Below are 12549 nucleotides of genomic sequence, written 5' to 3'. Positions count from 1 at the left end.
CACTATTCTGAGCGCACGTAAAAAAAAATTGCAGGTGCAAGTGTTGCATTTTGAGGAGAAATTTATTTTGAGCTTACAAAAGCTGAATTTGAGTGAACAAAATTCATTGCTGCGTGCAAAAAAAGTATTTCAGTGTTTGCGCTTATCCATATACACACACAATAGCACCCCCTCTCGCTCAGTTTTTTCATTTGCGCTTGCTCGCAATGTGTTGCTTGCGCTCACAACATTCTCTGCTTCGTACGCTCAACTCTCTGTACACCGTTATAAGTGTGCCACAAAACCAACCAATCACAGACTTGGTTTCAAAAATTCTGATTGGCTCTTACGGTCTCCAATCAGCTCGCTAGCTACTGCTGTCCGGAAACACTGTCCGAAATGTAGCTAAATCCAGCTAAAATCTCTTAACCCCCAATTTGCGGATAATATCTTTAATCATTTTATTTTAAAATATATTATTTTTTAAGACTATTGTTGGTGTAGTAGAATGTAGTTGCATCATACAACCATGCCAACTGACTAATTTTTCCAAATTATACTTGAGTAGCTCTCTTTTATGTCGTCGAATACTGAATAGCAGCACGAAAAGAGCATGTCCCGGCCACATGTAAGTAATATAAAATCATTTTGTTAATTATTTTTCGCTTGATAACTGACGTTAGCTAATTTGCAAACTATGCAAACTTGAAAAATGATGTACCTCATGTAGTTTGTTTTATGGGTTGTTTATTTTTGTCTGAGATACATCATTTCATTGTACTTGTCCATGTTCCTTGCTGCTTTTAACAGGACATACTGAGACAGCAAATGATGCATAGACTCCTCTCTAAACTGGAAGCTGCTTTAAACCAACAACCACTAAATCTGGATTATTTGGAGTTCTTGACTCGTCATGAGCTTGTTCTGTTTGAATCTTTCTCTCAGCAAATAGGCGGTCTGTCAGAGATTACAGAGGCTCTACAAAACGTTCATCATCTGGTTCAGTGTGAAATTAACATCAGCTCTGTGGCCATTATTGAACTGGAAACAGAAGTTGGTCTGGGACCTGGCCACCCCAAAATCGTACTAGAGAGAGAAAGACTCAAGAATTTGTTGGACATTCAGCTGCCAGTCAGCTGCATTGCTAAATGTCTTGGTGTTTCAAGAAGAACAATCTACAGGAGGATGCAAGAATTTGACTTGTCTGTGAGAGGAACATACAGCACAATGAATGACCAAGAGCTGGACAACATCATATCGGCTATCAAAAATCAGATGCCAAATGCTGGCTATCGAATGGTTCAAGGACATTTGGTTTCTATGGGTCTCCGTGTTCAGTGGTGGAGAATGATGGCCTCCATGCATCGAGTTGATGCTGTAGGGATCTTCAAACGGATCACAGAACTAGGCTGTGTTGTGCGAAGAAGCTACTCGGTGCGAGGCCCTCTCTCCCTGGTCCACATAGACACAAATCACAAGCTAATAAGGTAAAATACCCACTTATATAGCTCTAACACAAGTTGGGCAGAAAGATGCACGTTATACTTTAAATCTGCTTTAATCAACCTTATCTGATAGGTCTTTCAGTGTATTTATAATATTTTAAAAAGCACTTGATAGAGTAATATTAAGTAAAAGGAATACAGGATGTGTAACAAAACCAGCAATATTGTTAATTGTAAATTTTCTTGAGCAGTTATTTACACTTTGTATATCGATATTTTCCATGATAACAAGCCTATCAACACATAATATGTTAAGTGCTCCAGAAAACTTAAAAAAAATCATGACAAGAGAACTAAAATATTTAGTCTCATTGAACTTATAAACATATAAAAATGTTGGTATTATTTTCAGCACACCTGACAAGTGTCCAGTTTAAGTCAGTGACAAGTGTGCATACTGAAAAATTTATTTTCAATGTCTTACATGTTCTGCAAATCAAGCCTTAGTGAGATTGTTTTCCCTCTGAAACAGGTACAATGTTGTGATCTTTGGTGGAGTGGATGGCTACTCAAGGAAGGTAAAAGTGTAACTGTTATGTAGAATATTTGGTAGTTTTGAAATGAGAGCTTTATTAGGTTGTTTTTTTATGAACATCAATTATTCAGCAAGCCAACATAGTGGACGATTTGCAATTATTATTTTTTTAAATTTCTAATCAGTTCTTTACCAAAAAAGGTTAAACTAAAAGGCCATTTTCATTTTTTGATAAGTACTACCAATATTGATGTATAGACTACTCAAGCTTTGAATTATGGTTATGAACATAGAACCGTACAATATTCCTTGAACACTTATTATGAAACTGCATTATTAACTGAAAAACTATACATGATCTGAAACCAGATCTTTAATTTTCCATTTGTTTTTACTGCAGGTCCTGTACTTGGATGCAGCAACTAACAACAGGGCAAAAACTGCATTCTCATTTTTCCTGAGATCAGCCCAGCTTCACGGCTTGCCATCAAGGTTTTATGCCCTGATTTAATTTATATGCTAGCAACAAGTATCATTAAAGAAAACTTTAAAAATTCCTTAAAAATGTATTTTTATCATAGGGTTAGGGCAGATCAAGGAGTAGAAAACCTGGACATTGCACATTTCATGTTTGCCACAAGAGGAACAGGGAGAGCGAGTTTCATATCTGGAAAGAGTGTCCACAATCAGAGGTTAGTCTTTTGATGTTTTTTATATTATTATTGACTGCATGGGTAGATTGTTGTAGCAGTTCTGATATTGATTTGAAGCATGAAATACCTGAAATCCAAATTCAAATGTATTTACAGAGTAGAACGACTTTGGCGTGATGTCTGGATTGCAGTCACTAGCAAGTACCATGATATTCTTCACTCACTCGAGGAGGATGGCCTGCTTGACATTTCAGATGTCATTCATCTTTTTGGTGTCCACTGCATCTTTGTCCCTCGACTCCGAGCAGATCTTGTCACCTTTGTTGGAGGATGGAATAATCATCCCCTCAGGACAGAAGGTGGTCTCACTCCTGAACAGCTCTGGTGTATGGGACATCTACAAGAGCTGGACGAGGGCGAGAGACTTGAGGTACCAGCTCATAATCTGATTTTTTTTTTATTTTTTATTTATTTAAATGTTGAATTTCAAAATTTTAGTTAGCAGTTAACTCTGCTCTTCTGAAATTAACAAATGAAAACACTTGCAGCACATCTGGGAGATGCTTCTGGTGATTTTATACATTCTTGCTTATCAATTACCACTAATCTAAATTACAGTAAGAAGAACATGAAAACAAAGGCATTCTTTTTAAATTGTTGTATTTTAATGGAAAAAACGCTTACACAAAATAACATTCCTCCCAAAAGTACCTATTCTGGAATAATGACCATTATATATGTTTGTGGATTTGAAGGAGCTTCGGGATCCAGGCATTGAGTGGGAGAGTGCTGTACTGCAAGAAGAATCTAACAGCACAGTTGTGGTTCCTGAAGTTGAATGCCCACTGGATGAGGAAACCCTGGAGGGGCTTCAGAGAACTATTAATCCCTTGGAACATTCTGAGTCACACGGTCGTGACCTGTACATACAATTCTTGCTACAGGTGTCAAACCAACAGTGACACTTAACATGGACGTGAAAGTCAATGTTCTTTTAAGTTCTCAAATACTGGATTTCTTTGCTAAAACATTCAGATTACAAGTAGACAAGCAAACAAAGCACTTGCTTATTATCTATCAACGTAGGACCCTACACAAAGTTTTGAAGTCTTGTCATTTTCATGAAACGGCTACGAACATCTTAACAGCTAATGTTTACAAACATTTTTACTCATTTAGTTTCCAAATTACAAGACAACAATGTGTTAAACTCTGTGGAATCCACCACCATATTTAACTGCTGCACTCATTATGGTTTTAAACACTGTGTAAGTGTCCAGATGCTGCACTGGAAAAGTCACAGTACAAGTGCATGCACTCACAACTGGGTAACAAATGGAGTGATCTCCCAGCCGCTCCTTACATTCATGGTCAAACTTGCATGTTATTTTGAAATGTCTCTTTTCATCAGGAAAGATGGGAACATGGGACTGGCCGGTCATCCACTGGAGCACATGGTGGACAGCAAGAGACTCTGATTTTTCACCACCTGCACCGCCTGTGTTTCCATCTGTGATGTTTGAAAATGTTTCTGAAGTCTTTTCTAAATAAAAAGCAATCTGGATTACAATGTTTTAAATTAACAACTAAGAATACTTTCTAGTGCCCTGCATGTTAAAGCAAAAATATTTAACAGATGCATACAGTATATATACAATACTATAGGTATATACAGCTAATACTATATAGTACCTGATACTTCAATCTCCTGCAAGAAATCTTGCAAAAAATTTATGATCTTCCTCTCAGTTCTCTCCCTAGATGTCCCTTTTTCACTGAAATGTGGTTGGCAGCTCATCATAATGAAATCAGCGTCTGGCTGTAAATAAGGAAATAAAGTAGATTATATTATAGATATATTGTTCATTCAAAACTAATAAATAAATACAGGATAACTACAGTACAGATAAGTGGACTGTGTTTGGATCAGACTGAAGCTGCTATGTTAATACTTACTTTGAGGATTTTCCCAGGAACAAACAAACTGTGGCAAGCTTCAGGATTTACAGCCATCAGCTTCACAAGACCATACAGTTCCATGCCCTTTCGGAGCTGCTGTAGCATTGGAATCAGTCTTGTTGTAGAGTGTAAGACAATAGCACTTAAAAATAAAAATAAAAAAACAAAAAGAAAAACTAGTTGGGGGGGGGGGGTTAATGATCTCTCTGATTTTTTCTCCCTTACCGGATCATGCTTTCCTTACTATCCATCTTTATCTGGTTTGTGTATCCACAGCTGACAATTTCATCAGCCCACATCATCAGAGACTGTATGTCTGCTGCATCTTCAACCTGGAAATGTATAATGTGAAAGAGGAAATACAGAAGGTTAAAAGTGTTTAAAAACACCATACTCATAATATATCATGTGCCAGAGCTAAACCAGGTGCTCACTTTGCGGATGAGCAGGGAAGATTCCACATCTGCAACATCCTCCTTAGACAGACAGCTGAAATCAACCTCTCCTGAGCAGAGGAAATTGTAGCACCATTCTTTGAAAAAGGCAGGAGATGGGCCTCCTTGGGCGAGGCTGACTGCAATTATTTCACCAACAAATGATTATAATTCATTTTCAGGTAACATTTACAAAAATATCGGATGCGTATTAAATGTAATACACAAAGCTCGTATGTAACCAACCTGAAGTTTTCATTATCAAGATCGGTCAGAGAATACTTGGGGTTTTTGCCCTTGTTCTCAAGTCCTTCAAAGAATCTGCTTTCAATACCTGAAATCATGTCTTTCATACAAAAAATATCCGCATTTTTAAGTTATCCATTATTTATTGACACTAGGACAAAACAGGTAATAGGCAACTCACCACTCAAAAACTCTTTCCTAAGTGCTCCTGTATCCACGCCTGCCTCTCCAATGAAAACCACCCTAAGAACACTGGTGGGAGATGCAGCTTTTTTTCTCTGCCACTGGAGAATGCCTCTGTCTGGAAGGTCTTCTCTGTCCACACACAACTTAAATTCTGTTGTGGTGTCGACTTGTTGTTCAAGGCAACGCAATACATCTTCCACGCTTAACAAAAACAGGGTAGAAAACATCCTAAGCTCTCAAAGAAAAATAATCATCTTTAGATTAAAAGAGGCTACCACATTAAACGTGATTAGAAATTATTGCAGCATGTTCTGTGCAACAACCTTTAACAATAATTTAAAGTAGTGTGATCATAAAATGTTTTATATGAAATTAAACCCCAGGTATTGTGTAAAAGATCTTACACATAATTTTAACAAATGGTTCTGCATAATAGTGTGTATATGGATTATAATAGAGCAAAAAGTACCTGTCTGTTGTGCATACTGAAGTTTGAGCTGGTGTCCCTGTAGTTTGGTCATTTTCTTCAGGCACCATGCATTGAAAGCTGATGACAAAACAAAGTTTAAAAAAAAAAAAAATAAAAATACATATGTTTGCGTGGACTGTTACTGATTAACATTTTTTCATAAACGGCTGAAAAAAGATTACCTATCCCCACACAGACTCGCATGGACTGTGATCTCATCTTCAGGAAAATCCTTAGTGCATATTGGACAAATAACCTACAATTCCAAAAATGGGTACATGTTAGGCATAGTGGGAAAAAGATCATTACCGATACAAAATTCATTGTAGTTACTATGGTTTTTAGTAATGTGCTAGGTTTACCTTGCATTTGCTTTTCACAATGCATAACTCCGATTCCTGCTGAATCAAAAAACAGTAATTGTGATACTATATTATTTAATCAAAATTGCTCATTTTGATTTCATCAAAATTGTCTCACCTCATCATCAGTCTCATCAGGAGAGAATTTTCCTTTGCACATATTGATGTGTACTGCAAGCATCTGCAGAGGCATAACTTCATTACACTGGTAACATATCTTCTTTGGCATCTTTGAAAAGTGCTGTGAGTCGGGAGGTAGAGGAGATGTGTCTAATGTTTCCTGAAGAGGTACTATGTAAAAAGTGGATTTGCCACCTCCTGACACAGCTTTCAGTGTTTTGACAGAATATCCTTCTGTTTCAGGTGGAATTACAGTGAGCTTTCGTCGACCACTGCCACCTTTATTGACAGAAAAATAGCATAAACAATCAAGCAGCAAAAGTATCAACTACATAATCATAATGCAGTATGAGCACGCAAGAATGCCAAAAAAATACATAAAAACTGAATTAACAACAAACCTGTTGCCTTATGTAAGAGCCATCCTCCACAAAGATATTCCATTTTTGGAAAGGTTTCTTCCAGAAGTCTAGAAATCTTAGTTAAAAACACCGTTAAGCAGAATGGAACACTAAATGGACTGTGGCATATGATTCAGGCTAAATGCGTCTGCCAATGACTGATTTTAATACTGACTACACAAACTTACCTCTGCATGGTCACCATCTTCTGGAAGAGACACTGTTTGTCTCCCCATGCCAGCTTGTAGGAGTTCAAGCTCCTCAGCTGGCAAAGGTGTGTAGGATGTGTTTTTTGACAGCAAATAAAAACTGAGGCCTGTGGTCTTACTGCCTGCCTTAACAAGCTGCTTAGTAGATGTTAAACATCTCTTTTTACCACGGCTCAAGTGTGATTTGAAATATCCTGGAAATGATCTGTGGGATGAAAATGCATGAGTTTAAAAAATGCAGTGTTGCATAACATAAGGGTTATTGTTTAATAAAGTTATTAAATATGACATCAGTCCTTAATAGCACATTTTAATTTAAAAATCAATGTTGATAAATCCACAAACCAAATAACTTTAACAGAAAAGATTGCAAAAAGTTAAAATAAAAAAAACACACAAAAAAAGCAAAAACCTTGTCATCTCTTGCTGGATAGTCAGATTTCTAGGCTCCGGCTGCCCACTCTCTGTTGGCCTCCCTGAAGGATTTGTGGATATGTTGTTAAGCAGCAAAGACACCAGATTTCTTACTGCTGACTCAACTGCACCATTACCCTAAAAAACATGATTAGGATACACTGCCTCAGTAAGACAACTACGCTGGTAATTACCCATAAGGCTAGCTTAAACTCTACAGCTGCATCTGTAACTACAATTTCACAGCATATTAAACAGAAAGGACAGCAAATTACTAAATTCACACAAAAAAAATTAAACTCACCTGATACTGTGGTGTAGTATTATTGGAGCCATTGTTTGATTCTGCCATCTCTTCTTTAGCTGCAGAGTAAATCAAAAATCCCTCTATCTGCAAGAAGCGAGGCTGAGTGGACAGTGTTTCCGGTGTCCGGACAGCAGTAGCTAGCGAGCTGATTGGAGACCGTAAGAGCCAATCAGAATTTTTGAAACCAAGTCTGTGATTGGTTGGTTTTGTGGCACACTTATAACGGTGTACAGAGAGTTGAGCGTACGAAGCAGAGAATGTTGTGAGCGCAAGCAACACATTGCGAGCAAGCGCAAATGAAAAAACTGAGCGAGAGGGGGTGCTATTGTGTGTGTATATGGATAAGCGCAAACACTGAAATACGTTTTTTGCACGCAGCAATGAATTTTGTTCACTCAAATTCAGCTTTTGTAAGCTCAAAATAAATTTCTCCTCAAAATGCAACACTTGCACCTGCAATTTTTTTTTACGTGCGCTCAATTTTTTTTTACGTCCGCTCAGAATAGTGGCACAAAAATAACGCCATAGGATTATAAGTGTGTGCAGTGATGTGTGTGAAACCTCTGAGGACTCACACGTGTGTGCTTCAGCCCACACACACATATGAAGCACTGCGACCTCACACAGAAGTGTTTTACACATCCAGCCTGAATCCTGATCATTTCTACAGTTTATTAAGTTCAGCTTCACCTGAACATCAGTGATGAAGCTGCTCTGACTCCATCACAGCTCACAGCTGTTGGAATGAGTCAAACAATGAAGAAGGTTCAGAAACAGCTGATGATTTTACAGAAACATGATGCAAACATGAGAATGGACACATGATTTTTTATTAACAGACACTGTTTATGTTTCACTGTGCATGACGTCATCAACACTGACACCAGGGGGCGCTCATCAGCAGCCTGAGGAAGTGTGATAATGGGGGGAGACGCAGTGTTGTGTGTACTGCAGTCGGACAGAAGGAAAAACTTCCTCCTGAAAACATTTTCATCCTTCCCAAAAGTGTTTGAGTCAAATGTTACAAATATATAAATACAATAAAACACAGGGTCTTACATAAAATTAGTGATGCAGTTGTGCACTGAGCACCTTTCCAATGTTCCTTCCTCAGATGAGTCCAGCTGCTGAACACATTAACATCTGTATGTAAATGTAGCCGAGAACCAACCTGAGCACTGCTGGGAAAATACAAAGGCAACCATCAAAGTGCTGTATTATCTTATTTATTCTGAATGTTGACTTAGATCCACACCACGATTTATGAAACTATAGAACTAAAATAACAACAATCGTCTGCTTCTTTAAAATTTCTTTCATTACATCAAACCAGTGAAAACTGAAAAAAACAAAGAGCTGTTAGCATGTTCAGACCAACTTTGAGACAGAGACTGTAAAGTTCTGCACTTTAAATCCTGCCTGTGTTCCTGCAAATGATTCACACTGAAAGTATCTTAGTTTAGTATTGAGTGAGCCACAAAGCAGCCTGATAGCTTTAAAACAGGAAAAGTAAATGAAATTGACAGTTTCAGTGTAGCTGGATCTATTATTGGGGGGTCATGACCCCCGTAACCCCGCCTGGTCCTGAGGTCAAATCCACCATCTTTGTTTCAGTGCTTCATGTTCTCCCGTGTTTGTGTGCGTCCTCTCCGGTACTCCGGCTTCCTCCCACAGTCCAAACACATGCAGTTAGTGGGGTCAGGTTAGCTGTGAGTGGTTGTGTCTCTGTGTTATTCCACCTTAATCAATGACTTCCTGTTAGCATGAAGTGCTTCTGTAGGACTGATGTCATTTTCATGGTTGGATCATTTAAATGAAGCTGGACTCAGATGCAGTAAATAAGCTGATTGATCATTAATGAATAAAGCTGGTCAAACACATCACGTGGACACATGTGATTGTGTGTTGTAGTATTGATCCCAATGCTGGTATCAGTCCTGGATCAATAACACTGGATGGATGCGTTCAGCATGGAGCCCTGAGCTGTGTTACAGACAAACATGGAAACTGACAGGTCTGTGTCATTCACAGTCTGTAACACTTCTAAACAACAGAGGCTGACCCAAGTGCCTCAGAGCCAGGCACGCTCACATCACAGCTCTCTAAATAAGCCAGTTTCAAAATAAGAGCTGAAAGCTGTGTTTGCTTGTGTTAGCTTATTATTGTGGAGACTAACATTCAGTGATCATGTGTTCAGACTCATAATGATTACTCTCAGAAATCCTGATCTTTGTATTTACTGTGTGTTGGATCAATAACTGAGATTCATGGTATCACACAGCTGTGCTGCTGCTGATGTCAGCACATCTGGAACAATACGAGGTATCTGCTACCAGACTGAGCAGGACGTGAGACCTGTGGACTGTTTAAAGCTGTCCCTCCACAGCTCACTCAGACCTGATCCACACCTCAGTGATATTCTCTGACTTCCTCAGTAGAGACAGAAACCATTCAGATCTGGGACCATCAGCTGACTGATGATGTCACACAGACTGTGTTTTTCAGGAACAGTGATTCTGATGTGAGCCTGCTAGCTGACAGCAGACCTGATGAAAGCACATGTTCACATCTGTGAGGACAGACTGGACTCTTTGACTGCACCTTGGTTCTCCTCAGAGGTCTGTACAGGAGCATGTCCACCCCCACTGAAGATCTCAGTCACTGTGAAACATAGAAAGCTGCTTGTGTGGCCTCTGCCTCACATGTAGATACAGCTACAGGTTTCTCTGTCAGTCAGACTGAAACAGTGTCCTGATGCTGCATCATTCAGCTCTGTGCCCCAGTCAGCATCACTGGGAGCTACCAGTGTTTCTGCCCTTTTCCTGTAACACTACACTCAGCACAGGCTCAGCTGGTATCCAGTGTTGGACTTTGGCTTCAGCTGCTGTGATAGATCCTCTAACATAGATCAGCTCTGCTACATGTTGTTAGATAAGTGCAGCTGCTGTCATGTCCTGATGTTTCTCTGGCTCAGCAGCTTCTCCATCAGAGGTTCACATGGAGCTGATCCAGTATCTCCAGTAACTGTGTTCTGTGCCTCACTGGTTCATCCTTCTGTCGGTGTGACGTCAGTCAGATGTTGAAGTTAAACTCTGTAATCTTCACTGTGTCACAGAGTTCAGTGAGTCCCGTTATTCACAGTATCAATCAGATCATCAGAGAACAGCTGATCAGCAATCAGTGGTGCCAACAGCGCCTCCTGTGGTGAGAGGATGCAATAATGCAATGTAGCATTTTTCCACTCAACACTTGCAGTCATGGAAACTGTCTGTTGGATCTGTGTGACGTTGCTTTCTTGGTTAGAGTTCCTCACAAATGTCCAGATGATTCTTCTAATGAGGCGTCGACCATGTTTGCAGCTCTTTGGAAGAAAACGTCGCCCTTTGCCATCCTTACTTTTCTTTGACTTCTTCAAATGCAGCTGAACTCCAGCTGGTATTTTCTTGGACTTTGCAGCTGTTTCTGGTCATCAGTTCATTCCTGCAAACCTCTGAAGCTGAACAACAATGATGCTGCATTGCTGGCTGATCCCAAAAGGTTGATTCTGTTCATCTGGACGTTTTCAGAAACGTTTGCTCACTGATCAGGTGACTTCTTCAGTCTCAGCTGACTGCAGCTTTACAACCTTACAAACAGCACATTTGCACAATGACTGAAAGCAGCAGCACCTGATATATATGATACTAATATAATACATATACATATATAATCCATACTAATGATGAAGGAACTGAGCTCACAGTCCATTGTTCATTCAGTGAACTACTCAGTTTATTTTGGGCCTCAGAAATGCTCACTCTGTTTGTACATCACTGTCAGCAATAGACTCATTCTGCTGTGTGGACAGGAACACATGTGACATCACTTCCTGTTTGTTTGTGACTGAAGAAGTTTACAAGGAATCATTTAGAAGAGTTTCAAACATCAACTGATTGAATCCATGAATCTGAAAACGTGTTTGTGAGTGAAAGAGACAGACATGTACAGACTGAACTATCTGTTCAACAGTCAGAGTGTTTCTGTAACAGGAGACACTCTTTACACTCCACTCAGCACAGGGACACTGAGGCACCAGGAGACCAGAACCTAAACCCAGGATAAAGAGTTTGAGTGAATGTGGTGTTGAAGGTGTGGAGGTGGATCAGAGTGTCAGAGGAGACTCTGTAGAAGGACAGAGTGCCAGCAGGACAGTCCACATACACTGCTGCTCTGTTAGAGACAGAGGAGGAGGAGATGGATGTTAGTCTGTTATTGTGCCAGACAGACTGAGGACCATCATCAGAGCAGATCAGACTCCAGGACTGATCATTGTATCCAAACACACAGTCATAGCTGCGTCCTTTCCTTCTGATGCTTCTGTAACTCACTGATATAAAAACATTTCCTCTCCACTCGACCTCCCAGTAACAGCGACCAGTCAGACCATTTCTACACAGCAGCTGATAATAATCAAATCTGTCTGGATGATCAGGATATGACTGAACCTCCTCCACACGTTTCACCTTCCTGTTGTTGTCAGACAGTTGGAGGTTTGTGTGCACTGTGTTTGTGTCGATTGTGAGTTGACAGGAATCTGATGGAGAGAACAAACACAATCCAGCTGCAGTTATTGATCCATCATCTGTTCATTGATTGACACTTTGATGATGACTCCTGACATGATGAAGATGGTTGAATGTGTGCTGCTTTGTTTTCATGAATCCCATTAAAAACACACTTACACTTCCTCAGACCTGGTCTCAACCATCGGACTCCAGCAGGCTCCACCCTGAAAGGAGGAGGGGGGTCAGAGCAGCACAGTCAGCATGCACACATGGACATTACATGGCT

General features: G+C 39.7%; 2 protein-coding genes and 1 long non-coding RNA gene across 3 annotated transcripts in view; 1 reads left to right on the top strand and 2 right to left on the bottom strand.

The window, feature by feature from the left end:
* Positions 1–327: 327 nt before the first annotated feature.
* Positions 328–3593, top strand: LOC146708714 (uncharacterized). Its single transcript, XM_085455522.1, has 7 exons — positions 328–607; positions 790–1466; positions 1957–2002; positions 2360–2451; positions 2541–2651; positions 2769–3042; positions 3368–3593. The coding sequence occupies exons 1-7, from the start codon at positions 593–595 to the stop codon at positions 3572–3574; spliced, it is 1422 nt and encodes a 473-aa protein (XP_085311648.1). The 5' UTR covers positions 328–592; the 3' UTR covers positions 3575–3593.
* Positions 3594–3722: 129 nt separating this feature from the next.
* On the bottom strand, positions 3723–8199 carry LOC146708713 (uncharacterized). Its single transcript, XM_085455521.1, has 15 exons — positions 7717–8199; positions 7411–7550; positions 6978–7203; positions 6790–6865; positions 6387–6667; positions 6269–6307; positions 6089–6162; positions 5907–5984; positions 5433–5638; positions 5248–5351; positions 5006–5164; positions 4797–4903; positions 4569–4713; positions 4305–4431; positions 3723–4155 (listed from the first exon to the last, which is right to left on the bottom strand). Exons 1-15 carry the CDS (start codon positions 7762–7764, stop codon positions 3818–3820), a joined length of 2148 nt encoding a protein of 715 aa, XP_085311647.1. The 5' UTR covers positions 7765–8199; the 3' UTR covers positions 3723–3817.
* A 328-nt stretch (positions 8200–8527) lies between these two features.
* Positions 8528–12549, bottom strand: part of LOC146708712 (uncharacterized) — a 4823-nt gene continuing 801 nt past the window's right edge. The window contains exons 1-2 of the long non-coding RNA XR_014920337.1: positions 12441–12549; positions 8528–12292 (exon numbers count right to left, since the gene is read on the bottom strand). The exon at positions 12441–12549 is cut by the window's right edge and continues 801 nt beyond it. This is a non-coding gene — a long non-coding RNA (uncharacterized LOC146708712). The remainder of the gene's footprint in view (positions 12293–12440) is intronic.

This window comes from Copadichromis virginalis, linkage group LG5 (genome assembly GCF_057382275.1).
Source record: "Copadichromis virginalis isolate Kocher_CV1m ecotype Utaka linkage group LG5, C_Virginalis_male_GT1.1, whole genome shotgun sequence".
Taxonomy (NCBI): domain Eukaryota; kingdom Metazoa; phylum Chordata; class Actinopteri; order Cichliformes; family Cichlidae; genus Copadichromis; species Copadichromis virginalis.
This window is presented reverse-complemented; position numbering and strand designations above follow the sequence as displayed.